Raw genomic sequence first — 27,458 nt, forward strand, 5'->3', positions numbered from 1 at the left:
TAAAATAACATTTATTTTTTTAAAGACAGGATTTGGTGGTTTGAAGTAGAGGGAGGGCAAGGTAGGAGTGGACCTCTGCAAACATTATCTAAGTTCCTGAGCCTTCCAGCTACAAAGGCCAGCCCAGAGCCCAGGGCTCCTGCCTTGCCCAGGCAGGCTGACCCTGAGACGGCAGGTCTAAAGGCAGCGAGACCTGGCTTGGTGTGGTAAGACTGTCGATTCCCATAATAGCCTAAAGTACTGGGTAAGAGCACTCACTGGTCCTGGAGCCAGACAGCCTGGGTTCAAACATCAGCTCCTCCACTTACTATCTGATGACCTTGGACAAGGTCTTTTCTTTTTTTACTTTTCTGTGCCTCAGTTTTCTTACCTGTAAAATGGGGGTAGTAATATACCTACCTCCTAGGGGAATCATGCATATAACTGTGCCTGTTAGATACACTTGATCAATTTATGAAAGTTGCTTGGCAGAACTTCAGAGCAAAAATGGAGCCTTCCCCAGCCACCCTGAAAATGGAGCCCTAGACCTAAAGTCTGTGCTCTTCCCTTCTCTGGGCTTCGTTTATCCATCCATAAAACAGAGAAGTTGGATGCATAGCCCCTGATTCTGCCAGCTTTGCTTTCCCAATATTTGGAGCTTGGCCTAAGTGTGTGAGACCGGTGATGTGCTGGGGCACGTCTCTACCAACTTGTGAGAGCCAACTGTTCAATTTTCAGGAATTTGGCCTTAGTACAACAATTGCTAACTTGACATTGGCTATAGTAGAAGCAATTATGCCATGCCAATGGACAAGTGCTATAAATGAGGACTTCCCCTGCAACCTTCTCCCCACCCACGATGGTTTTTCACCAGCACACCAGTGCCGAGACCCCTCCTTAGCCCACACACAAGACCACCCAGCCAGATATGCTCTCACCTTCCAACTCCGTTGTTAATAGCTATGGGGAAAGAATCGCAGGTCTCTAGGACCTCACACAGCCTCAATCACATAGTGTGTGTGCCAGCAGCATGCATTTAAGCATGCCGAGGGCAGGAAGCACAGCATGCAGGCCTGGGCAGACCAGTCGGCTGTCTGCCAGTCAGTGGGTCACTCAGATGCAGGGGAGCGAAGGGTGGACTCTCATGGACCTGGGATGGGATTCCAGCTAGGCAATTCTTGGCCGTGTGACCTGAGCCAGGTCCCTCTCTATACAGGAGCTCAGTTTACTCGTCTTCAAGGTGGAACAGACCTGGGGTGCCTGGGTGACTTGGCTGGTTAAGCACCCGACTCGATCTCAGCTCAGGTCTTGATCTCAGGGTGGTGAGTTCAAGCCCCATGCTGGGCATGGACCCTACTTCAAAAATACTAATAAAGAAAAAATAAATAAATAAAGGGGAATAGTCCCAACGTCGCAAGGCGGTTTTAAGGATTAAATTTGAGAACCAGCAAAATGAAGGTAAAGCCTCTACACCATGCCTGGTACAGACAGGTGTTTAGTAAACGTTAGCCGATGCTGTTATCACACCTCCAGACACAGTCTTGCTCCCCAGGGCACCTGTGGCTTCATTTCCCTGTCTTGGCACAGAAGGGCTCAGTGAGTGGCTAAGGGCAAAGACAGAAACAAGCACCTCTGGTTTCCAGCTTTTATCAAAATTAATAACATTAATAGCACACAAACACATACATACACACGTTGCTATATACACGGTCATTAAGTTATTAATTAGTCTCTGTATAAAACATTTCTACATTAGTGTTCTGGGCTAGGCCTCATCAGTCCATGGCATATTCACAGTAGCAGCCCCGGGGCTTGGCCCTCTGGGCAGGCAGATGCGAGGCAGGAGGCTGTCTGAACAGTGCCCCCCACGGTAGGCACAGGAGGTATCCTGGGCCACTTACTCTCCAGTCTTTGGCTCCCTTTCTGGCACCTGGAGATCAGCTAGTCAGCAAACAGGCCGGCAGGCCCTGATTCCTCCTGTGGTGTGGGCCCCAGGCCCCGTGGATGGTGGTTTCCGGCAACACAGCAGGCCCTAGAGGATGCTGGCCAGCTCTGTAGAGTCTGTGTCTGAGCAGCCAGAGCTGCTGGCCTCTTCCCTGCAAGAGCCAGAGGAGATGGGTTGGAGGAAGCATCCTTCCCCTTCCCTTCCCCAGCTGCCTTGTTCCTCACCGGACGTCAGCCCTACAGCCAGCTGTCAGATGAGTCTAAACGACAGGATGTAGACAGTTGGCTCCCTCCCTCTCTCCACCCAGAAACCGCCAGTTGGTCTATTTGCAGTTCTTGCTGCCCACAGGGCACCACAAGCCCCAGGACTATGCTTTGGCCTGGGCTTGCTGATGGACTGGCATGAATTCACTTCCCCGTGCCTTCTGGTCTCCAGAAAGGCAGCCTCAGGCCACTCCTAAGGTCCTGCCTGCCCAGAGAGCCGTGAAGAAGGCAGGCTCTGGAGTGAGAATGCCAGGGCTCAAACCCCAGTTCTACTCCTTCTCAGCTGGGCAGGTTACTCTTCCTGGCTAAGGATCAGTTTCTTTATCTGCTGGGTGGGAATCTCAGGACTCTCCTGACACCTAGGGTTCTCAAAGGACTGCAGGAGATCATGAACGCGCATTCCCTAGTAAACTCCGTGAGGGCGGGGATTCTGTCTGTTTCATCCACTAGAGCAGTGCCTGGCACCTAGTAGGTTTCCAGTAAGTAGCTGCTGAATGAAGAAATGCAAAACCAGCCAGCCCACTGCCTGGCACGCAGCTAAGTATAAGTATCCGAGGGATGTCAGCTGCCATTCTCCTCAATCAGTTGCGGGAAGGGGCAACAGAGGAGGAGCCTTCAAGGAAAGATGTCATGTGCAAGAGGTAAGTCAGGACTTGGCCACAAGAGGCAGGGTCTGAGGGCCTAGGTCGGACTCCCCCCCCCTCCTTTCCTCCCCACTCTCACCTCAGAGCCTGCAGGGCCTTCTTGTTCTGCCGCCGCTTCTCCTCATCGATGGGGTACAGCTTGAAGAGCAGCAGGCCTAGCAGGATGAGGACTATGGGAGCTATGGTCACCAGCATCTTCAGGGTGAATTTGACACGTGCCGGCTGGGAGCAGCCACGGGTCTGGTACCCGGCAAAGCTGTGGGACCCAGTGGTCAGGGGAGTGGTGAGTCCGGAGCCCCTGGGGCTTGACCCTGCCCAGCCCTGCTCCCGGACCCCACCGCACTCACTCAAGACTCAGGGTGGAGATGCCCAGGGAGACTCCGGAGGCGAACTTGGTGAAGAAGACGTAAAAGGAGAAGAAGATGGGCTCGGTTCCATGAGACTGGGGCTGCTTCAGGTGGAAGTCGTCGATGACATCAGGCAGCATGGACCTGCAGTGTGGTGGCGGCCATGAGGCCATGAGGACCCACCCGCCCAGTGCGCCAGGGCCCCCACTAACCCATGTGGTTAGTAAGAAGAGGTGTCTCTGTGTCAGTAAGAAGAGGTGGCCCTCTGGGACTTTTGTAGCCCTGGGGCACACAGCTCTGTGAAGACACGGCAACTTCATGGTAATAAGAAGGCCCCCTTCTCTGAGACAGAGCCCTACTCTAGGTATGCAGCTTGGCGAATAAAGCACAGACCAGATTTAAGCCGCCCATCTCGCACCTCGATGAGGTCTTCTTGCAAAGTTCACAACCCGTACAACTGTACAGGAAAACCAGTCCCATCCCCCAACCTAGACCCACAACCAGGAAAACCCCTGCAGAATTCCCAAGGAGCTTAAGAGGTAGGGGGGACGAGGCTGGGGAACATAGCCAGGTGGGCCTCCATACACTTACCAGGGTAATAAGAAGGCCGCAGCTACACTGATGCCAGCTGCCACAGCTACCACGTAGGTGACAATCAGGTTGCTCTCCATGAAGGCCACCAAGATGAGAAATGGCACTGCCGACTAGAGGAAGGGATGGGTACAGGAAGATGAGTCAGCCTGGAGACTCCCACCAGCAACCCCCAACTATGCCCAGGCCCTACCCCTTCAGCTCCACTCACTGAGATCCCAACGTTTACAGCCGTCTTCTTGCCAAATCGGGTTAGGAACCACTGCCAGATGGGAATGGTGAATGTGGCCGAGAGCTGGGGATACACAGTGGAGGGTGAGGGCAGTGGCTTAGTCATGAACTCCTGCTGCCCTTCCTGAACCTCGAAGATATTCCTAGCCTTGCCTGCGGGCAGCTAGATGACACCATCTGGGCCCTGAGGAAGTGGACAGGCACCTTGGATGGCTCCCCAGGGAAGCTGAGCTCTAGTCCTAGTCTTATCTCCTACCTTCTCTGAGCACAGCAGAGCACAAAGTCTCCAAGTTCCTGGTCTCCACGCCTTGGTTTTTGCTATGTTCCCTACTGGAATATCTTGCCCCAAATCTTGCAGTCTTGCCTAAGCAATTGTAGGTCAGATCTAACCAGTGATTCGGAGATTCCTCCCCTATCCCTCCTAACCTTAGCCAGTCTGGGAAATATCCTCTGACTATCCAAAGAACCATCTTGAAGCACAGGCTGTCTACCCACCCTCAGGGCCCCACACACACCATGATGGCCAGGAGCAGATTCTGGAATTCGTTTCGGAAGCCCAGGGTGTAGGTGCAAAACAAGGCGAAGTTCCCCTCCACCAGCTGGGGGATGGGCAGGGTAGAGGGAAGGAAATGCAAGGAAAGAAGTAACGTCAGGGCCCAGGCTTCCCCATGCTCCTGGAACCTCTGCTTACCCCGTCCCCATCCCTCTGCCCCTCAGGCTTCATCACAGCCCCAGTCCTTGTTTTACCCCACCCCTCTTCCACCATGCTACCCTCAAGGCTGAGCATGTCAGGCCCCCCACTCACCATAAAAGCCAGGGAGGTGAAGAGGAAGCCGGCAATAAGCTTGACGTAGGGGCCATGGCTCATGACCAGCCGGAGGCCCCGAAAAAAGGATATTGGCTCAGCCTGCTGAGTCTCATAGGGTTCTGGGGGCCAGAGGAGACAGTGAGAAAGGAGCGGAGGCCCATCCCAAAGCCTGCGGCCCAGACAGAGGGACAAAGCCAGGCGGTGCTGGGGCCTACACCGCTCCCCAGGGACCCCTCACCTCTCTGCTCCCTCACGCCCAGGGTCAGGATGACGGCACAGACGACATAGATGGAGGCAATGACCCCTGCCGCTAGCAGGTACGCATTTTGCTACAAGGGAGATAAAGGCGACACGACAGAAAGTCAGTCCGATCTTATCCCAACTCTTGGCAGCTCTACTCCATGGAATAGGCCCTTCCCTGGGGCCTCACTGTCCCCACCTATGAAATGGGAGAATCATTCTGGGCCAGCAGCCTCTTCCCACAGCTAAGCAAAGTCCAAAGAAATGGAATGTTAAGAAGCCGGGCTGTGGAGCGTGACAGCCCACCGTTCAAATCTCCCCAAATCTAGTTTCTGTAAATCACTAGTTCTGTGACCCGGGCCAAATTATTTAGCCTCTGTATGTGTTAGTTTCCTTATCGGAAAAGCGGGCCTGTTAACAGTGTGTATAGATCAAACGCCCCACACTTAATAAACGTGGATGGCAATGAGGAGGACTACAGAGCGCCCCGCTGTGCCTCATCTCCCCACATCTCTGCACCGCCAAGGGCCTCACCGTTTCTCTGAGTGAGGTGGTGCTCTGTGTCCGGTTGGCACCTTCCGTGGCCAGTGTGGAGTCAGTGGGGTCCTGGAGGCAAGGCGTATCTGCTTGTCCCACGATTTGCCCCTGGATCGCTGTGCCCAGCACTGTGCCCAGTACCTCCACAGTCATCCCTGAACGGTAAAAAGGTCCTTTGGAGGGGTCTCGTGACTTGTAGGCCTCCAGGGAGGAAGGTCGGGTGGATAGAGGCCCAGTTCTAGCCCCAGGTGGTGGCAGCCGCTCCAGGAGGGTGGATATACAATGGTGGGACAGATGGTACCTTGGCCTATACTTAAGGTCTTGCTCTGTATGACCTCTGTCTAGTCCCTGAACCTCTCTATTCTCACCAGAGCAATGAAGGGATCAGGTTATTTTTGAGATGGCTTTACACCCAGTCCCAGCAAGGGAAGAAATGTGGCAGGAGGGTCAGGGAACAATCACCCCATGGTGCCTGGTGGGTGGGTCAGTGGGCCGGAGAGACACTTACGATATGCAGTGGCAGAATCCCGCTCACTCTGCTCTGTGCTGATGAACATCGTGAGAGCTGAGTAGGGAACGTGGAAACACTGGCATGGAAGAGAGGCCCTCGGCCAGTCAGTTGATGGACAAGCAGATGTGGCTTCTGGCACCAACCCTACAGGCCCTGGGGACGGCCCTCATTCCTCCCCACCACCAGACACCCAGGGGAGGCACCCACACTCACCGTGACCAGTGTTTCAAACAGGCAATAGAAAAGCAGGTACCACAGGGCCTGGCCCTGTGGGAAGTCAGGCACGAACCAGATGAGGAAGTAAGCAATGATGGCCAGGGGTGTGGAGAAGATGATCCTGGGGAAGGGGAGGGTCTGAGTAGGGGCTGCATGCCAAAACCCCAGGATCTGGGGTCAGCTCAGATTTGCTCTTTAGGCCCACAGGGTGCCTGCTGGGAAGGAAATTCCTCCCCCTGAATCCACCCACCCCAGGGTCTCTGGGAAGAGGCTGATGGCCAAGCCCGGAAATGCAGACTGCCACAGGGCCCCTGGACTGAAATCCTGAGCATGGAGCATGAGGTCAGACGCTGTGCCTTGCCTAGTCTCTCCAGCGGAGAGGGCTCGAGGCAGGGGCTTCCTATGGGCTGGGGAAACCATGAATGGCAGTGAAATCTTGGGTGGTAGGGCAGAAAGGCAGGAAGAAGGAGCAACCCCAACACTGGTGTTCTTACATGTGCACACACACCCCTTGTGAGCACACGTATATACATACCATGGGCACACACATGGGTGGGGGAGGACAACTCCAGGTCTAAGACCAGGCCTAGTGAAATCACTCTAAATGTCTGCCTTCCCAATGGTGCATCCCACAACATTACAGAAGTGGTTAGACCACAGGATGGACTGACTTCATGTCATCAGTATAAAAAGGCAACAAAGGGGCACCTGGGTGGCTCAGTGGGTTAAAGCATCTGCCTTCGGCTCAGGTCATGATCCCAGGGTCCTGGGATCGAGCCCCACATCGGGCTCTCTGCTCGGCAGGGAGCATGCTTCCCTTCCCCTCTCTCTCTGCCTGCCTCTCTGTCTAGTTGTGATCTCTGTCTGTCAAATAAATAAATAAAATCTTTAAAAAATAAAAATAAAAGAATAAAAAGGCAACAGAGAGCAATGGCTAAGAGAAAGACCTTTGGAGCCATTCTTCAGGAATGCAATTCTGCTTCTACCAATAACTATACATAGTTTGGTCTTGAGCAAGTCATTCAACTTCTCTAAGTTTCATTTTCTTATCCGTATAAAGAGAATAGTAATAGCACCTAATTACACTCAACCCTTACTCAAGAAATATTCAAGTGCTGACTCTGGGCTAAGCACTATTCTTATGACTTAGGATGGATCAGTGAGCGAAACAGACAAAAGTTATTGCCCCGGTGGATCTTGTATTCTAGTTGGCAAATGAAAAATAAATATAATTTAAAAGTTAAACATATATTATTCAGCCTTCAAAAGGAATGAAAGTCTGACACATGTTATAACAGAGATGAACCTTGAAGATGTTACACTAAGTGAAATAAGCCAGTCACAAAAGGACAAGTATTGCCTGATCCCACCTACAAGAGATCTACAGAGGTCAAATTCAGAGACAGAAAGTAAAACGGTGGTTGTGAGTCACTGTGGGGAGGGAGGTATGGGGAGTTATTTTTTCTGGGTACAGAGTTTCAGTTTGGGAAGATGAAGAAGGTCTGGAGATGGATGGTGGTGATGGTTGCACAGTAAGAATATATTTAATGGGGGCTCCTGGGTGGCTCAGTGCGTGGGACTCCGCCTTCGGCTCGCCTCATGCTCTCAGGGTCCTGGGATCGAGCCCCACATCACACTCTCTGTTCAGCGGGGGGCCTGTTTACCCCTCTCTCTCTGCCTGCCTCTCTGCCTACTTGTGATCTCTCTTTCTCTCTCTGTGTCAAATAAATAAAATCTTAAAAAAAAAAAGAATATATTTCATGGCACTAAATTGTACAGTTAAAAATGCTTAAAATTATGGGGTGCCTGGGTGGCTCAGTCAGTTAAGTGACCAACTCTTGATCTAGGTTCAGGTCAGGATCTCAGGGTCCTGGGATCGAGCCCCGAGGCAGGCTCCATGCTCAGCAGGAAGTCTGCTTGAGGATCCTCCCTCTCTCTCTGCCCCTCTCCCTGCTCTCTCTCTCAAATAAATACATCTTTTTATTTTTTTTTAAAGATTTTATTTATTTATTTGACAGAGAGAGAGATCACAAGTAGGCAGAGAGGCAGGCAGAGAGAGAGGAGGAAGCAGGCTCCCCGTGGAGCAGAGAGCCTGATGCGGGGCTCGATCCCAGGACCCTGAGATCATGACCTGAGCCGAAGGCAGCGGCTTAATCCACTGAGCCACCCAGGCGCCCCTAAATACATCTTTTTAAAGATAGGGGAAGTGTTGTGCCTGGGTGGCTTAGTTGGTTAAGCATCTGCCTTTGGCTCAGGTCATGATCCTGGGGTCCTGGGATGGAACCCTATATCAGGCTCCCTGCTCAGTGGGGAGCCTGCTTCTCCCTCTCCCTCTGTCCCTTCCCCCCCCCCAACTTGTGCTCTCTCTTGCTCGCTCACTCTATCTCAAATAAATTAAATCTTTTAAAAAATAAGAATAAATAAAGGGTTAAAATGACAAAATGTATGTTACATATATTTTACCACAGTTTTTTAAACTTCTGTAACATTAGAAGGTGATTAAGGGCTACAGAGAAAAGAAAGCTGGCTAAAGGGGATCATTAGCGTGGGGTTACAACGGACAGCACAGTAGACAGGGGAGTCCTCATTGAGAAGCTGACATCTGTGCCAAGACTTGACAGTTGCCTGAGGCCAAAGTGTGCTGGGCCGAGCACTCAGGTGCTCAGGCAGGTCTAAGGAGTAGCAAGGAGGCCACTGAGGTTGGAGTGGAGTGAGCAGAGGGGACGGGCTTAGGAGACAGGGTTGGAGGACACGGAGTACCAGGTCATGTAAGGCCTTACAGGCCGCTGGAAGGACTCTGGTTCTATTTCATAGAAAGGAAGGAGTTTTGAGACGTCAGTAAGTTGATATTAAAATGTAGAACAGTGCTTGGGACACAGTAAGTGCTTGCTGTGACTTTCACACCAGGAGAGCTCAGCAGGAGAGTATGGGGTCCGCAGCCTGGGAATCAGGCCGCAGACCCAGCCCTGCTACACCGCCACCTGCTCGCCTGACCCTGGCCTCTCACCAGGTAGCCTCGGGAACTCCAGGGAACGTGTCTGTCAAAGTCTTCCCGATCTGAAGGGTGGATTTGAGTGCTGGCTGAGGGCAGGGTCTGCTCTGAGGGCAGGAAGGATGGTTGGTCACGGGGCTGATAGATCCTAAAGGCCCAGCCTAGGCCACTACAAGAAGGGGCCTAGGACCTTACTGGGGTAGGGACAGGAAGGAGGTCCCATACCCTCATGGCAGGCCCTCAGTCCACCAGGGATCCAGTGTGCCCTCAGACACAGGGGTGGAGGTACCATTCAAGAGGTATCACTGGGAATTACCAGCCAGGCAGATGAGGACATGTACCGAGACACGGTGTTAAGTGAAAAAGGAGCCTGAAGGGCCCTCAGCAACTTTAGCAAGCTGGCTGCCACACCTGCCCAGCGTGAGGCCCTCAGATCCTACTTCCCACGGGGAGGGCCTCCTCTGCTCTCCCTCTCCGCCCTCCTCCCTCCCACCCTCCTCCCTCCCACCCGAATCCACGTGTCTCCTCAGAGAACAAGGGCTCCTTCCGGAAGCCTTCGCTGAGAAACCAAGGATGACTGGAAGTAACCCGGCGGCTGCCGCCACCGCAAGGGGCTGTCCAGGGTAGCTGCCTGCCATTGGCTGTGCCTCATGAGGAGATGTGGCAGCAAAGCCCCACCTCCCACCGGCTGCCAGGGACTCAGATCCGGGGCCCAGCCTTGTGGCTGACTCCTACCTGGACGGCCTGTCCAGGTAAGGCAGGCTCTCCTGCCTTCCCGCTGCCACCCCACCTCCACCCTCCCCCCCTCCCCCACCTCAGCCATAAAGCCTGGATCAAAGGCCCCAATTTGGGCCTTAGCCAGAGGCTGGCGGGGATTGTGGTGGGAGGGGGGCCTCGTGGGAAAGGAAGTTGTGGGGGTGAGGTGGGGGCTGTGGGAAGAGCTTTGAAGGCCGGAGATCAGGTATGGGCACCCCTGGGGCAGGAAGGCGCCCACTTGAGCCTGGATGGGCTGGAGATGAAAGGGGTATGTCCACCCCCCTCCCCCCACGAGCAGGATGTCCTGGAGGGAACCAGAGCTCCAGCCTGTCAGCCTGTCCCGTGTGTCTCCCTTTGCTGTCTGATCTACAGTACTACCTCCCCCAACCTTGCCTTATAGCCTGAGGCTGAGCAGTATAGGCTCTGTATCAAGAGAAAAGGTACTTTACATCATCCAAGGGGGCAGAGGTTATGGGTCTGCTATTCCATTCTGGGTATTACCCTCCACCCTTGCCCCACCAGGAGCCACTCTGAAGAGTGGCTTAATACTTAATATTAAGTATAGATTACTTAATAAGGGCCAAGACTGTTCTAAGTACTTCACATATAAAAAAGGTGTGACCTTCCCCATAAACCCAGGAGGCAGACATAATTATCATCTCCATTTTGCAGATGAAGAAACTTGAGGCTCAGAGATGTTAAGTGACTTGCCCAAGGTTGCACAGCTTGCCGGGTGTTGAAACTGAGGCAGGCTGGTTTCAGAGTGTAACCTCTCAACCGCTGTGCCGCACTATCTCTGCCCCTGTGGGAAATGACTTCCCTTCACTGAAGGGAATGGACCGCAAGGGAGCAACGGGGCCTGGAGAAGGGGGGAAGCTCCTCAGTCTAGCAATTTGGCCAGCCTGGGAATGAATTGGCAGGGCATCGCAGTGCCCATGCCTGGGGCGCTGAGGCCTCAGCCAGGGTTTCAACACTTGGGTATTTTTCGTCATTTCTTCTCCTCACCCCACAGTCTGTGACAAGCAGATGGAAAGATCAAGAGTTAGTAGACCTGCCGGATGCCCTGCCTTCTGCCAGCTTGGAGAAGTCTCCTCTACTCACCAGGGCATGAGGCGGCCCAGGCGGGTCCAGGAAGATTTGCTAATGCAGAAGCCCACCAAGGGGTCTGTGAAGGCATCCCAAGCTCGGCCCACAAACAGGATGATGGAGGCAGAGAAAGGGTCCACCTGCAATGGGGAACACGTGGAAGATGACCCCTTAATCCTTCTCCTCACCTCAACCCTCAATAGTAGGCAAAAGCAGGGGGTCCCTCCCCATCCCAGCCAGGCCCTGGGGACTGTGTGCTGCTCTCACCCAGGCCTTAAGCATCTTTGCTTGCCTGTTGATGGTGATAGTAACAGTTCTCTGATAGCGGTCAGTAGCAGTACGTGCCTTAGAAATTTTCCCAGATCTGCTCTCTTATGTCCTCCCTTCCACTGCCCTTGAAAACACTCCCACCCATTAGAATGAACCCAGAATCCTTTCCTTGCTTTGCTCTCACAGCCCTAAGCTCCACACCACCTGATAGCAGAATTGAGACCACAGTGGGTCTCAATTTCCCCATCTGTATAATGGGAGTTATGATCCCTATCTTACAGAACTAGAGTCAAAATCCCTGTCTTGCAGGTCAAGCTCTATTTTGGATGTGGAAAAGAAATCTTTAGATGCTTTTAGAAAGTGGCCTGTCACTATCCAGTCAAACTACTCCCCTCTCCACAAATCTTTTAGCCTGAAAGAGACAGTTATCTGGAAGGGAAGACTCTTCCTTATACCCATCAAGACTCTACTTTTGCATTTGTTCCAGGGAGTGGGGAAGCTAGTGGCCTCTCCCACACTGTAGCTTCCCCAATCCGACTTTCCCTACCCTCCCACTCCTGACAACAGTTCTACACTTGGATTACAGCTTCCTTATATTTGCACCCCACTTAGGACCCAGCCCATGGGATTTACTCCAAAACTAGCTGCTTGAATGAAATTATTTGTCCTTTCTGGGGCTCAATGTTCCCCACCTAGAAATGGATACAACTAAGATGCTTTGCTTGCAGAGCCAGATGCTACATAGAAAAGACAGCCAGGGGTGCCTGGACGGCTCAGTCATCAAGTATATACCTTCAGCTCAGGTCATGAACCCTGGGTCCTGGGGTCAAGCCCTGCATGGGGCTCCCTGCTCGGTGGAAAGCCGCTTCTCCCTCTCCCATTACCCCTGCTTGTGTTCCCTCTCTCGCTGTCTCTCTGTCAGTTAAATGAATAAGATCTTTAAAAAAGAAAAGACAGCCAGTGCAGTGTGTGAGCCCCCAAATCCATGGCTGTTGAGCTTCCCATTCTCCCACACAGGCAAGGTGAATTCTCAGGATTCCAGCCTCCTGGCCAAAGCTTCTCAAAAGAGAGTGGAGCCCTGCTTCTCCCTAAGTATCTCTCCCAGTCAAAGACCCCACACACCAAGCACCTTCCCTGAGCCCGGCACTTGGGGGCCCCTCTGCCCACTGACATGCCTCTGCTTCTTAGGCGAAGGTGAGATATGCCTTATCTATAAACCTGGCAACATCTAGCAACCCCTGAGCGGGGCCAGCTGACTGCTGTCCAGATGGGGACATGGGGACACGGTGTGCCAGTCTCTTCTTAGAACAGCGTCACTAGCAGGCTCCATTCGCCCTCACACCCTCGCCTACCCCTCCAGGTTCTATTGCTCTTGCCAGGCAAGGAGAAGTTGCCTGACCTTGCCAGCTGAGACTCCTGGAGTGGATAGATTCCCTGGCTGGATCCTTTCCAAAGCCTTCTTATTTCTTAATCTGCTGCTGACTCTGAGGGGCAGCAAAGTAAGGATTCCAGTTCCATTTCACAGATGGAACAGTCCCTAACCTTCCTACCTCAGGATGCTGGAGGAGCCCTGGCAGGCTCATTCCACTTACCTGAGCCACATCCAACAGGTAGATCTGCAGGAAGAACCCCAGGGCACAGCCTGTCACCTGGTAGGGGGCCCCCCCAACTGCATAGCAAAGCTTGTTGCAAATGGACAACTGTTGTTTCTTCTTGGGTTCCTTCTGAGAAGAAGAAGAAAGGATGAAAAAGACCCAAGATCCTGGCCTCCATCCTAGAATGTTCCAGAGGCAGGACCATCCCTCCAGCCAACTCTGCCAGGAGGAACAAGTCTGCCTTGCCCTGTTCCCACCCAGGGAGAGTTCACTTCCCACAAGAAAAGAAAGGTATTCTCTATCTTAGGAACCCTGGCAAACGGGAATCCATACTGAGGAAGTTGCCCCTAAGCCACCCCACCCCCAGATTCCGAGTTATTTTAGCTGCCCGCCATCCCAGGAGACTCCCACCAGGGTCTCAGCCATGCTCTTTTCAAGCTGGAAGGGAGCATGTTCCAGCAGTGGACCCGTCCCCACCCAGCACCAACCGCCACAACCTGAAAATCCTCTTGCTGCCAAGAGCCGCCTAAGCCCCGCCCTAGTTCAGAGGCCAGGACCCACCTGCCTACTGGGTTGAGGACTCTAGAGAGCCCGGGGCCCGGCTCAGCTGGCTGAGGGCACAGCTGTTCCTTCATCTGTCCCTGAGCCACCCTGGCCCCTGAACGCAGCCAGAGCTTCAGGCCAGCCCAGGAACTGTCCTGCCCTCCCTCTTGCTGTCCCCCATCTTCAGCTCCTAGGGAACCTTGGAGAGGAGAAGAAAGGCCTCTGGGTGCTGGGGCCCTAACTGGGTGGGGCACCAGGAAGATTGAGGTTGCCAGGGGGAAAGTAGAGATTACTCAGAAGTAGTAGCAACCTAACTCCTCACCCTGACTGCTTGCAGGGACCAGTTAATAAAGCTAACAGGAAAAGGCAGTCACTTCCCAGGCAGATATCTGTTGCCTGGGATTCACTCCCCCTCGAGCCTCCCGATTTCGTTCGGCTCTTCATGAGGTCCAAGAGAGCTGGGGATGGGGTCGAAGGTCAGGACGCGCAAAGCACGGCTTGCGCCAACACCCACACTCACACAAATGCTTGGGGAGTAGCTCTTGTTCTAATGAATGAACTTGAGCGGCCCTCACCGCAGAGCGGAGGCGCAAGCGTGGGTCTGTGGGAGTGGGGAGTAGGGGGCTGAGAGATGGGGAACTAACGGGGTTTTCCCAGACCTCTGGGGTCCGCCAGGCTTCCAGGGGAGCAAACCTAAGCCACTCGTCACAGAAGAACGGAAACCCGCTCAGCAGAGCGGGGCACCACGTGAAGCTTCTGGCAGGGCCGCTCCTCGGAGATGCGGGGCGGCAGGGGGGTCGGGGGGTGAGAAAGGGGGGGGGGGGGCGCCTGTGCCTACAAACTTTCTCCTTCAGCCCCCGTCCCCAGGGCAACCCCCCGGCCCTCCCCTGCAGCGGGGCCCGCAGGTCCCCAGCTAGCCCAAGGCGCCCCGGAACCAAGCCTCTCCCTCGACGCCCCCATCTAAGCTCGCCCCCAGCCCCCAGCCCTCCGCCCGGGTTGGCGGGGGTCGGGGGCGGGCCCTCACCTTCACCTGGGCCGGCCGTTCAGCGGCTGGGAGGATGCCGGTGGGCAGCAGCCCAGCCGCGGAGCCGCTCTCGGCACCCTCTCCTTTGGCCATGACCCGCGGGCCACGCCGCCTGGGACCGGGACGCCGGGATGCTCCTCTGCTCCGCGGGCCTCGGCTCCCGCCCGGGATCCCGTCGTGACCGCCGCCGCCACCGCCGCCGCGCGCTCTTCTAAACCCGGCGGGCGGGCGAGGCACACTCCCCTGCACGCCCCCTCGCGCCTCTTAAAGGCTCGGCTGCCCTCTGAGATCCAATCCCCGAGCCCCGGCCCGCCGCAGCCAATCTCCGCGGCCGGCCGCCCGCGCTCCCGCCTGTCTCAGCCAGCCCAGCAGGCTCTGCCACACAGCCACGTTCTCAAAAGCCGGCATCCGGCTTGCGCGTGCTCTTCCGAACCCCGGGGGGAGAAGACCGGGACACCCACCTGACACGCACGAGGAAACTGAGGCCTAAGGCTGGAAGGGAGCTGCCCGAGGTCCCCCAGAGTGAGTTCTCCCCGAGTCTTGCCTGCAGCCCACGACTTCTGACCCCCGCGCCTAGGAACCGCTAGGAGCTGGGAAACCCACCGCCCCCTTTAAAATCAGGAGTCCAGTCGAGTGTCCCTCTCCTCCAAACCTGGATGGAGGATGTAGCGCCTGGCACTTTCAGTATCGATGCCCCTCTTTCATCCCCCAGGACTGACAATTCCCGCTTTCCAACACTGGATTCTCCGGGGCTCTGGGCGATGGAGTGGGGAGTAGCGGGGGGGGGGGGGGGGATGAGGCCACGCAGCCGCTGCCCCTGCTGGCGGGGGGCTCCCGAGTTGTGGGGAGGAGACAGGACCACAGCCGCTAGGACACCGTGATCATAACAGTGACCTTTATGGAGAGGTTCCTCCGTGCCTGATGTGATCTCATTCAGTCCTCTGGGCAACGACGAGCGGGGGACTATTATCCCCATTTTATAGCTGAGGAAAAGCAAACTCAGAGAAGCCAACCAGCTGTTATGTGGCGGAGCCAGGCCTGACAGGTTTCATCCCTTTCCAGAGCCTTCTCTCTTAGCAGCCTTGCTCTGTCCCCCTCAGCGAAAATTACCAGAAGGCTAACTGGGGTGTGTGTGTCTCCCCAACAAAAAGCCCTGGGAGATACAGAGCTGCGGTGGCACTCTGGGTTGAAACAATCAAGGAAAAGACGTGAGAAAGAGAGGACTGAGTAATCTGGTCCTTGAGAGAAGATGGACATTAGTCTGGAACAGATGCCAGACGACACAGATCCAGAAAACATGCCTTTCTACCACCTCGGGGTCCCTTACGCACCCCCCACCCCCGTCACCCCAGGCTTCCCAGACAAAAGAGGCCAGGTGGGGGCCCATTTGCTCTAATTAGTGAAGAGGCTGCTGGGATTCTCAAGGGCCACTCTCCTCTGTTCCTGTGATGGCTCAGCTTCCGGATCCTTCTTTTCTTACTTAAGATCTCTGATGGCAGGGAGGAGAGGTGAGGTCTGGCTACCCAGGATGGCCACAGCAAGCTTCCTCATATGCCCTAGCAGCTTCCATCTTGGCACACAGCTCTTGGTCACTGCTGAGCAGAGAGAACCAAAGCGAGGCAGCTGAATACTGTGAAGACCGCCCAAACTGGCCCCCGTGGCTCTGCCACAAGCTGTCTGATCGTCTTCTGTCTCTTCCCTTCTCTGAGTTTGAGTCGGCTGCGGTAGGCTCTGTGATCCCTCCAGCCCTAAACCCTTCACTCTTGTAGCATCACGCCATGTTACAAGTGATTTCGGCGCCCCTCCCCCACCCCGACCCTGAACTCCAGGAAGACAGAAACCACATCTCTTCCACTGCTGTCCCCTTGAACTAGCTGGGACCTGATTCATAGTAGGAACCTCATAAATATGTGTTCAGTGATGCATGCTCTGTCTTCCTCCAGTACAAGCACAAGAGGAACCCATTAGGAAAAGCCCCAGGCTCCTCCATTTACTAGCTGTGTTGCTGGTCCCCAGCAGCTCAGTTACACGCCCTGCGCCCCCCACCCGCCCCAGTGTATAAAGTGGAGATATTAATGGTGACTACCTAGTAGAGTTGCTTTGGGAATGAAACAAGAAAATGCACAGAAAGTGCTTAGCACGAGTACCTGGGAGCTGAAGCCGGCCTGGTCCCCCCTCCTGGCCTGATTCCAGCCTGTCAGTGTAGCAATGCAAGATTCCAGATATGGCCTGACCACGCCAGCACAATAGGCCTATTATTTCCCCCAGTCTGGACGCGACACACTGTTAATACAGCCTAAGACTGCTGGGCTCCAGAGCCTTTCTCTCCCATGATTAGTTCCCATCAGGTTGTGATCAACTAAATCATTCAGATCCTTTTCACCAGAGCTGGGGTCAAGTCAGGTCTCTCCTCATCCTCTGCTTTGTGTGAGTGTCTTGAAGCTCACAGAAGGACAGTATCATCTTGCTTATTTCAGCCTGGAGAAATCGTTTTGAATGCTGGTTCTGTTGCTCACTGTTTTCTTTCTCTAAGTTTAGATCCAGGCTGCTCCTTGCAACTTCGACTCCGCCATCCATACTGCCGATGGGAACAGAACGCCATAAAATACCTCCAAAGACACTCATTCACCAGCAATAGAAGCAGAGCACTGCTAATACAAAAGCTCCCAATTATTGAGCACCCACTGTATGCCAGGCAAGCACTGTGCTAAATGCTTTGTATATGCCATCTCATTCACTCCTCACAACACTACTGGGGAAGGTACTTTTTACTCCCCCCATTTTATAGATGATGAAGCCAAGGCTAAGGGAGGGGAAGCAGGGACTCATTTTATAAACCCAGAGTGAAGCCCCGTTTTCTGATGAGTGTGGTTATAGACTTGTCACTGAGAGATGTCTTCTGATCCTGACCATGTGTCTCCATTGGCCCTCTTGGCCACTCTCCTTCCTTGCCCTTTACCCGCACACCACCAAGCCTGGAGTCCAAGGGGCTGTGCTGAGGCTTTAGTCCATGATGGACAAAGGGCTCTATTAGCCTCAGAAACCTGGAGCAGAGACCTGGCCCCATTCTCCCTAGCAACATTCTTTCCATGTAGGACAGCAATGAGGACAAGGGCTTCTCCCTGAAGGGCAAACAGACAGAGTCCCCATGTTGCTCTCCACCTGTCCATGCCCTCCTGGACACCATGCCCAGCCTGGTAGTCTTCTTTGTATGTCTTTGCATGGTCCCTCAAGGACCTCTGGGGGAGGCAAGCACATCCCCAGAGCTTCTTGGGAAACAGAACAGCAGAGTGAAGTACAAAGATCCCTGTGACAGGTTACCTGGCTTCATATTTCTACCATTACAGTTTACTCTTGGGCAAATTATCAAATCTCTGATCCTCACTTTCCCCAACTGTCAAATGGGGATAATAATTGAATCTATCTCATAGGGTTGGCATGAAGATTAAGGGGGTGCTTAAAACAGTGCTTGGCACAGAAGGAGCACTTGAAAAGGATGATGATGATGATGATGATGATGATGATGATGATGATGGTGATGATTACCCCTATTAGTACCTTTGGCCAAACCTCACCAATTAAGACCACTTAAGTCAGAGGGGAGAGATTTTGATGTTAATAGCTAGGGGCTAGATTGATGTCTGGTTACACAAGGTGGTTTTTTTCTAGCACAACTGGATGCTGTCAGAACATGATATCCAGGCAGAGCGGTTGAGGTTTTGGTGTAAGGTGAAGGAGTTGTCGGGTGTGATATCCAGTGGAAGATCTCTGCCATGCCTCACTGGTAGACTCACTACCCCGACTTCTGGGGGGGAAAATCAGCTCAGGGGCGCCTGGGTGGGTCAGTGGGTTAAAGCCTCTGCCTTTGGCTCAGGTCATGATCCCAGGGTCCTGGAATCGAGCCCCACATCGGGCTCTCTGCTCCACGGGGAGCCTGCTTCCCCCTCTCTCTCTGCCTGCCTCTCTGCCTACTTGTGATCTCTCTCTGTCAAATAAATAAATTTTTAAAAAGATCATCTCGTACTTGAAAGTATACTTAGGTCGAGAGCCACTAGGAAGTTTACATTCTGGGTGGTAGTGCTCTGGGGCCAGGGAATGGTTAGAGGTAAGGACTGGGAAGGCCCTGGAGCAAGCATTTCCTGGAACAGCTGCTGTGACAGGGATGCCCCAGCCTGCTCTCCATGTAGCCCCTGTTGTTTGTTCTGTGGGGAGGAGGCAGGGCAGAAAGTAAGAAGGAGGGACTCTTGATGGTCTCAAGAGAGGCTCTTTGGGGAGGAAGTGTCTGAGGGCCCTTGAAGTCACCAGGGAGTCCGCTAGTTCCTGCCTGGCGGTTGGTTGGGCAATTGTAGGACAAGAGAGGCCCCAAGACTGATCCATCTGACCACAAGAGGCTACAAACCACTCCCCAGGGAGGCCCCCTATCCTGGGTTTCAGGACTAGGCTAGATGATGGGTCTGACTTCTGAGCCTCAGGTGTCAGAGGGTGTGGGGCACAGAGAGTGCCCAGAGAGTCCCTGGGACACCTACTGCCTCCCCAAACCAACCAGCCAGTACCCCTGTATCTTCTCATCCTGGACTCCCCAAAGTTCAAGATTCTTCCCAGAAGAGAGAGACCTCCCTACTCTCCAGGAAGACTGTGCTGAGGAGAGATAGGAATGGTGGATTAGAAGCAGAGCCTGCCTTGGGAACCCCTAAGTCCCTGTCCTCTAGGCCTCCTTTTTACCCATCTGCATAAAAAAGCAGGTTGGACAACCCAGCACCCGCTAATGGCAGCTTTCACTTCCACTATGGCGCACAGGGAACTGGCTTTTGGTGGCTCCCTTCAGACTCCAGGTAACCCCTCTCTCAGGCTGATAAGGAACAACAGAACAACCTAGTTGGGGCCCTTAAAGACTGTGGCCTGCAGTCAGTCTTGTCAGGGTTTGAATATAGCTCAGTCTCTAGGCTAGTTCTGTGACTTTAGGCAGGTAACTTACTTCTCTGAACTTCATTTATTTGATCTGTAATAATAGCCCCCAGCGTTATCCTGAGGATCAGGCGAGACAACGTGTGTGCACAAAACTAACCTTACAGTTGGCTCTTCATCTGTGTTCGCGTCTTTCCTTGGTCCATTCCCTCTGATTAGCAGGATATCTTTGATTGAGAGGCAGTGGGAAAACACTTCTGTTCTGGGTTTAAAAACTGGGTGCCTGGGTGGCTCGGTGGTTTGAGGCGCTGCCTTCGGCTCGGGTCGTGATCTCGGGGTCCTGGGATCGAGTCCCGCATTGGGCTCTCTGCTCGGCGGGGAGCCTGCTTCCCTCTCACTCTCTCTGCCTGCCTCTCTGCCTACTTGTGATCTCTCTCTGTCAAATAAATAAATAAAATCCTTAAAAAAAAAAAACAACAAACTTAAACTATGAGGTAAAAATTTTTTTAAATGTAAATTATGCTGGAATTTAAAATATATATAAATTTTTAAGGCTTAAAAGAGTGCCTGGCTGGCTCAGTCAGTGGAGCATGCAACTCTTGCTCTCAGGGTTGTAAGTGCAGAGATTGCTTAAAAATAAAATCTTAGGGGCGCCTGAGTGGCTCAGTGGGTTAAGCCTCTGCCTTCAACTCAGGTCATGATCCCAGGGTCCTGGGATCGAACCCCGCATTGGGCTCTCTGCTCAGCGGGAAGCCTGCTTCCTCCTCTCTCTCTACCTGCCTCTCTGCCTGCTTGTGATCTCTCACTCAATGTCAAATAAATAAATAAAATCTTTAAATAAATAAATAAATAAAATCTTAAAAAAATATAATAAATAGGGGCATCTGGGTGGCTCAGTAGGTTAAGCGTCTGACTTCAGCTTGGGTGGTGATCTCAGGGTCCTGGGATAGAGCCCTGGGTCAGGTCAGGCTCTCCCCTCAGCTGGGGTTGGGGGAGTGGGAGGGAGCCTGCTTATCCCTCTCTCTGTGCTCCTCCTTCCAGTCTGCGTGCACATGAATGCTGTCTCTCTCTCTCTAATGAATAAAATCTTTTTACAAAATTAAAATAAATAAAAACTTAAAACATGAGACCCTTAAATTTTTTTGAAAGACTTTCTTTATTTGAGAGAGTGAGAGAGAGCAGGCGGAGGAGCAGAGGGAGAGGGAGAAAGAGAGGATCTCCAGCAGACTCCCTGCTGAGTGCAGAGCCCATCTCAGGACTCGATCCCAGGAACCTGAGATCATGACCCGAGCAGAAACCAAAAGTCAGATGCTTAACCAACTGGGCCACCCAGGTACCCCTAATTGTTTTTTTTTTTTTAAGATTTTATTTCTTTATTTGACAGAGAGAGATCACAAGCAGACAGAGAGGCAGACAGAGAGAGAGAGAGGGAAGCAGGCTCGCTGCCGAGCAGAGAGCCCGATGCGGGACTCGATCCCAGGACCCTGAGATCATGACCTGAGCCGAAGGCAGCGGCTTAACCCACTGAGCCACCCAGGCGCCCCTCTAATTGTTTTTTTAAAAGATTGTATGTATGTATGTATGTATGTATTTGAGAGAGAGAGCATGCTCACATGCAAGCAAGGAGAAAGACAGAGGGAGAGGGACAAGCAGACTCTGTGCCAAGACATGGAGCCCAACACGAGGCTTGATCCCATGATCCTGAGGTCATGCCCCAGACCAAAATCAATAGTTGGTCACACAACTGACTGAGACACCCAGGTGCCCCAGGGCCTTAATTTTTTTTTTTTTTTTTTTAAATTTAGGGACATCTGACTGGGTCAGTTAGTAGAGCAAGCCCTCTGTCTCAGGGTCGTGAGTTTGAGCCCCACATGTGATATAGAGTTTACTTAAAATTAAAAAAAATTTTTTTCTTAATAAAAGATACTTGGAGGAGGTATAAAGAGGGCCTTGTCAGTGGCTCCCTACTCTGGGTCCACCAAGCAACACAGAGGTGAATAAGGCATGGATGATCTTGTCATTTGAGGGAGTTACATCTAATCATGGGGACAAACCTATGCATACTAAGTTACACAATGTGGCAAAGACCTAATGGACATCTATCAGAGTGCACAGACTTGATAATACCAGATTCTGTTTGAGGGATGGGAGTCTGGGAAGGCTTCACAGAGGAGGTCATGATGGAACCAAATCCTGAAGGATGAATAAGAGTTCCTGAGATAGGAAAGGTCATGTCAGGCAAAGGGAACAGCACAGATGGAAGAGAGATGGAGGATGGTGGGTGTAGAAACAATGAGCCGGGGCTAGACATCTGCTGGATGGGAAATTGATAAGCCCTGAAGCTGGGAAAGTGGAAGGAGGCCTTGCATCCTCATCCCAAAGGCAGTGGGGAGCCATTACAAGGATTCTGAGCAGAGGAGTAACAGGACCATATCTGTACTTCATAAAGATGGCACGGCCACTTACCATCTCCTGGGCTGTTGGAACAGGGTCCTAACTGGCCCCCTCTAATTTAGTCTTCAGTGACAGACAAAAAGAAATCTGACCATTTAATCCCCCCTGTTTAAAGTTTCTTTATTATATGTGTTCAACAAATATCTGATCAATGAAAGGTTAAATGAATAAAGGGATTCTCTGTAGTAGACCTTTCTTTTGTGCTTCTGGGTCTGTGGGTCTAAATAAAACATTTTCTAATTTCCTTTCTGGGAAAGTAAGACCAGAGAAGGGAAGGGACTTGCTCAAAGTCCCATAGCAAGTCAGCAGCAGTGGGACTGCTTCCCATCCCATTAGGTTCTGAGGGGTAGTCCTTGCACAGAAAGCCCCAGGCCATGTTTTGTCTGGTATCTGAGTCCCCAGGATGGACCTTCCAGACCAGGGCCTCCTACCCCACAGAACACTACCCCATCACCACACAAACACCAGCTCCATGTCCCCTCTGGCCAGAAGTAGGGGTTAAATCTGGAATTCCTCCTCCTCACCTTGCAGCCTTGATCTCTCCCTTTGTGCCTGCCGCTAAGAGGAACATCAGTGCTCCACTGGGCTGGGTGTGGAGTTCTAGGCCCCCTATAACTATTAGGTTGGGTTTTGAGTTCTGGAGCTAAGATCGGTCTGTGTTGGGTTCTAGGCTTTGGGGTAGCTTCTGAGCTGGACTCTGGGCTGCTCTGTGCTCTAGACTTTGAGCTTAGCTTTAGTCTGAATTCTGCGCCCTAAGCTTCAGGCCCCCTGGCTCCAGGTTCTAGGCTGTGAACTGGGTTACAGGCCCAGGACTTTGTTCTAATTTCTGAGATCTGGTCTCTGGCTCTGGCTGGACTTTGTGTCTGAACTGAGGAACTGAATTGTGTTCTGGGCTCTGTGGTCTGAGGTCTGGGTTCTGAGCTTTAGTGCCACATTCCGAGCTGGACCTTGGACCTGGGCTGGCCTTGTTTGGGCTCTGGGTTCCATGCTTTGAGTTGGACTTTGGGGCTGGGTTGGGCTGAATTCTAAACCCTAGGCAGTAAACTATGATCTCTCTTCTGAATTCCAGGCTCTGGGTTTATGTTAGGTGGGAGCAAGAGGCCTCCAAAGGGAAAATAACAAATTATTAAGCCTCTCTGCTCACCCCACTCTTTTCTGGAGACTTTCAGCTTTGCTCCCTCCTCCTAGGCCAAAGTGAAGGTGGTAGTGACCTTCCTTGAGCTTCCTGAGGGCTTCCCTGGCCATCAGTAAGAAATGAGAGGGGAAGAGAAAGGCTGGTGGCATGTGGAAGTGTCCTCACCTGGCCACGAGCCATCCCGCTGTGCTATCAAGGATCTTCCCACAGAGCACAGAGCGGTGACGAGGCACAGGCACACCTCACAGCCTGACTCCCTGTGGGAAAGCAGGCTGCCACAGGGGCGGAGACTGACAGAGGGGCTCCCACCCCCCATCTTTCCTACCTCATTCCTGAGATTCCCCCCAGCAGTTAGGTTTGAAGCTCTCAGTCCTCAGAAGAGGTCATTCCCAGGGCTCACCCTAAGCCATTGCTCAAAACCCTGACCCTTATTCTGACTGCCTTGTCCCTCACAGGGAACTGCTCTACATCTTATTCCCTCCAGGGAAGGTCCTCTTCCTCCTCTGTCTGCTCCAGAACCTTCCACCCTGCAGGACTCCTCCCTAGCCCCATTGTTGGATATGCTCACTCCGTGAAGCTGCCATAAAGCCAAAGCCTGCATCCATGTGACAGACTCCACTGAAGGGGCAGGAATTCCTGTGGGTAGAAGAAATCATTCTAAATTATGCATGTCACATGACTGCCCAAGGGAGTAACAACCAAAACCCGTTAACAGGATGTCCCCTTGTGAGTACACTCAGTTCCTAACTTTATTCTCTTGTCTCAGATCTTCCTTCCCTTACAACCACTGAAAGAGACTACCTTTTCAGTTCTCCCCTGGGCAAAATCTCCATCAGCTTCTTGTTCAGGAAACCTCACCCCCTAAGCCACAGGGACAGGATCAACAGGATAAGAAACACTTAAAAGAACACTTCCCAGAGTCTGAATTATTCTGTCTAAAAGAATATTACAGCAGGAACATGGAGGGGCACAGGCAAATAGGCTTCACCAAGCAGCCCAGGATGGGCTTGGAAATTTTGACTCTCGGCGTCCTGTCTCTTTAAAATCTTTCCACTAGTGAGAAGTGACGAGCTATGCCTCCTCCTCATGGTTCAGATTTGGCCTTTTGGGGCGAGCGGTAATGGCAAGAGAGTGGTGATGCGGGTCATATGCATACATAGTCCTACCAAACACAAGTGTTTATTCTCGGCAATGACATAGTAGAACTCCATGTTGAGGAGGAGAAACACTCTCCTAGGAGCCCCATCATCTGGTCCCTGCCCGTGGTGGAGGTAACTCAAGTCATGAGTACAGTATCTTGCTTCAGGCCGTGACCCAGCATAACAGTGGGCCTGGCAAAGAGCTTCAACCTATGCTAGACCCTCTTGGATATGTAATGCCCTTGTAAGGCCTTTGAAAAGACTACTTTTTTCAGCTTGGGCCCGATAAAATTCGTGGGAGGTGGAGGGCTAGAATTCTTCCCACACCTGAGAAGAGCAACTCAGAAGCGTGGGGCATCGGGTTTCCCAGTACACACTCGTTCTTTACATCACAGCCCCAGTCCCCCACTCTGACCACTGTAACCTCCCTTGGAGCTCTGTTTGTCCATCCTGGGATAGCCTCTATCTGAAACACACAGGGCATGCTCTGTTCTTGACATGTTTCATATCTGTCCCTTCCATCTCCTCAGCCAGACTGGAAATCCCAGGACACAAGGAGGAGGCCAGGATGTCTTTGTTCAGATGACCATTCTCTGAACCCTGACTCAGTGTCAGGCAGAGTCCTTGAGGAGTTCAGAGTCTAGAGAGAGATCAACAGGTAAATAAATCAGTACAGTAAAAATCTGATAAAAAAAATATATATGCGAGAGGTAAGTGGAGGAGCATCGGGGGCACGGCTGCCACGTTGCACAGCTCCAGCACATACATACCAGACTGTATGACAGGTCCCCTGCTGGAGTTATGCAACAAGATAGCGCTGGTCATGTGCAAGCCCGGAGGAGGCTTCGAACCCAGTGCAGGAGGTCTCAGCAAGTCTCTTAAGGATATGAGCTATTAGCTGAGGCTCGAAGGGCAATCTTGCTAGGCAGATGGGGAGTAAAGAGTACTTCAAGCAGAGCAAACAGCATGTGTGAGGCCAAAGGGGGTGAGGGAACATGGTAGATGTTAGGAAATATCAGGAAATACATTTTGGCTGAAGCACTGGGCGCATGTGGAGGAATGCCTAGAGCTGGTCTGTTAAGTGAGTTAATGAATGCCAGAAAGACTATAATAACAAAAATCATAACCACCTGCCTTTGTTAACCACTTGCTCTATGCCAAGCACTATGCGAGGTGATTTATGTGAATTCTCTAATTTTGACTTCATAACAACCCCATGAGCTAAGTTCCTTATTAACCTGCCATCTGTAGATAAGGAAACCGAGACCCAGAGAAGTTAGTGAACTCGCTCAAGGTCAGAGACCTAGTGAATGGCAGAGTCAGGATGGGAGCCCAGATGTCCTGGACTCTGGAACACGGAGCCCTTGACCACTGCTTCCCACACCACTAGTGCCCTTAACTTTGGGCGAAGGCGGCCTCAGCACGGACCCAGGTGGGCTTTTTTTCTCAGCTCATTCTGGGGCTTCTCCTCCTCGGTGTGAACTTCGCTGTTAGAGCTCTGAGGACCTTTTCCTTTAACCCTCTTTTGTCTTTACCCACTCCTCTCCCACCTCAGTGACCACATTTATACCCATAACCCCCCGACCTACAGCTTCACCCGGTCTGGATGCCTGAATGTGTATTTCATACAGTTGTTAATACAACAGACATTTTTTGGTTTATTAGGCACCGTGCTTGATAGATGACATGGATGCTGGCCTCATGAGCTCACGGTCAGGTGAGCAGATAGAACTAGGCAACTAGAATGGAGCATGTTGGCAGAGAGAGCTGATACCAGGAAGTATATCAGTTAGGCCTGTGTTTGGCTGCTGGTGACAAAAACCGCACATCACAGCCACATCACCTGGAAATAACCAGTCCAGAGCTGGTATGGTGGCTCCACGATCATCAGAGCCCGGTGCTTTCTGTTTAATGGCTCAGTCATCCTCTGCCATCCTTTTTATTTATTTATTTATTTGACAGAGATATCACAAGTAGGCAGAGAGGCAGGCAGTGAGAGAGGGGGAAGCAGACTCCCCCCTGAGCAGAGAGTCGGATGTGGGGCTCGATCCCAGGACCCTGAGATCATGACCAGAGCCGAAGGCAGAGGCTTAACCCAATGAGCCTCCCAGGTGCCCCCATCCTCTGCTATCCTTAACACAATGCTCCTGCCTCATTGGCCAGCATGGCTGCTCAAGCTCTCATCATCATGTTTGCATTCCAGTCAGCCGGAAGGAGGAACGTGTGAAAAACATTACACTCCCTTTGAAAACAATTCCTCTAAGTTGCACAAAATACTTCTGCCCATAGGCTGTTGACCAGCACCTAGTCACAGAATCACACCTAGCTGTAAGGAATTTGGGGAAATACGGTTTTTACTCCAGGCCAGCTACGTGGCCAGCTGAAAATCATGGGTTTGTGACTAAGGGCAAGCAGAATAATGGATAGTAGTATAGTTGTCGTTAGATAGTATACTCAGAAAGTCCCCCGAGGAGCTGTCACTTAACTTGAATTTTGAGGGACGAATCAAGAGTTAGCCTGGTGGGGTAGCATGTTTTAGGCAGTGGGCTGCAAAGTGCATTCTCGGAAATGCAAACGGTTCGAGGTATCTCCAGCATGGAATGCATCTTGGGGAGTAATGGGAGATACAGACAAGATCACATTCTCTAAGGAGTTTATTTTGGGGGTGAAGCGGCAAGTCCTGGCCCATTCTGAGAGAGTCACACCTGGAGGTGGGGCAGGGAGGAGCCAATCTGTGTTAAAATTAGGTTTCTCCAGAGATTAACAGCCTAGGTGTGGCTTGGGTTTAGAAGTCCCTTAACTTTCCTTCTCCCGCCAGGAGTTCCAAGAGACGCCAATTTGCAGCCATGACACACGGTGCCACAGATACATCCACACCTACACGTTCACTCACCTACACGTCACACCCAGACCTCCCACTGATGTTTCTGTGTTTGGTGGGGGGGGGTGTGAGGCGGGGTGCGGGGTATGCAGGGGTGTCAGGGTTCTCTCAGCCTTAGGAACCTGTGCTTGTGAACTTTGAAGGACAGAGATTTTCCAGGAAGGCTCTGGAAGTTTTAAAGGGAGGCTACAGTACTGAGGTAATCATTTGGAAGCAGTTAGTGGCCCCAAGGCCATTGGACTCACGAGCCTCCAGTGCTGGTCAAAGGCAGGACATTGCCCACATGAACTTCCAGCAGTGGCACCCTCCCCAGACACATCACCAGGACTTCCAAAGGTTGTGTTTATTTCCCTGGGTTGGTTTTTG

General features: G+C 52.4%; 1 protein-coding gene across 4 annotated transcripts; it reads right to left on the minus strand.

The window, feature by feature from the left end:
- Positions 1-1,610: 1,610 nt before the first annotated feature.
- On the minus strand, positions 1,611-14,816 carry MFSD2A (major facilitator superfamily domain containing 2A). 4 transcript variants are annotated; one of them, XM_046006566.1, is made up of 14 exons: positions 14,585-14,816; positions 13,009-13,137; positions 11,162-11,286; positions 6,310-6,433; positions 6,094-6,172; positions 5,583-5,740; positions 5,047-5,137; positions 4,806-4,927; positions 4,516-4,599; positions 3,981-4,064; positions 3,770-3,882; positions 3,179-3,322; positions 2,911-3,087; positions 1,611-2,075 (listed from the first exon to the last, which is right to left on the minus strand). In XM_046006566.1, exons 1-14 carry the CDS (start codon positions 14,669-14,671, stop codon positions 2,012-2,014), a joined length of 1,581 nt encoding a protein of 526 aa, XP_045862522.1. In that variant the 5' UTR covers positions 14,672-14,816; the 3' UTR covers positions 1,611-2,011. The 4 variants fall into 4 exon arrangements, with proteins under 4 accessions (XP_045862522.1, XP_045862515.1, XP_045862506.1 ...); XM_046006559.1 differs by having other exon boundaries at positions 13,009-13,140; XM_046006550.1 differs by having other exon boundaries at positions 14,579-14,816.
- Positions 14,817-27,458: the final 12,642 nt, after the last annotated feature.

Source organism: Meles meles, chromosome 1 (genome assembly GCF_922984935.1).
Source record: "Meles meles chromosome 1, mMelMel3.1 paternal haplotype, whole genome shotgun sequence".
In the NCBI taxonomy this organism is placed as follows: Eukaryota; Metazoa; Chordata; class Mammalia; order Carnivora; family Mustelidae; genus Meles; species Meles meles.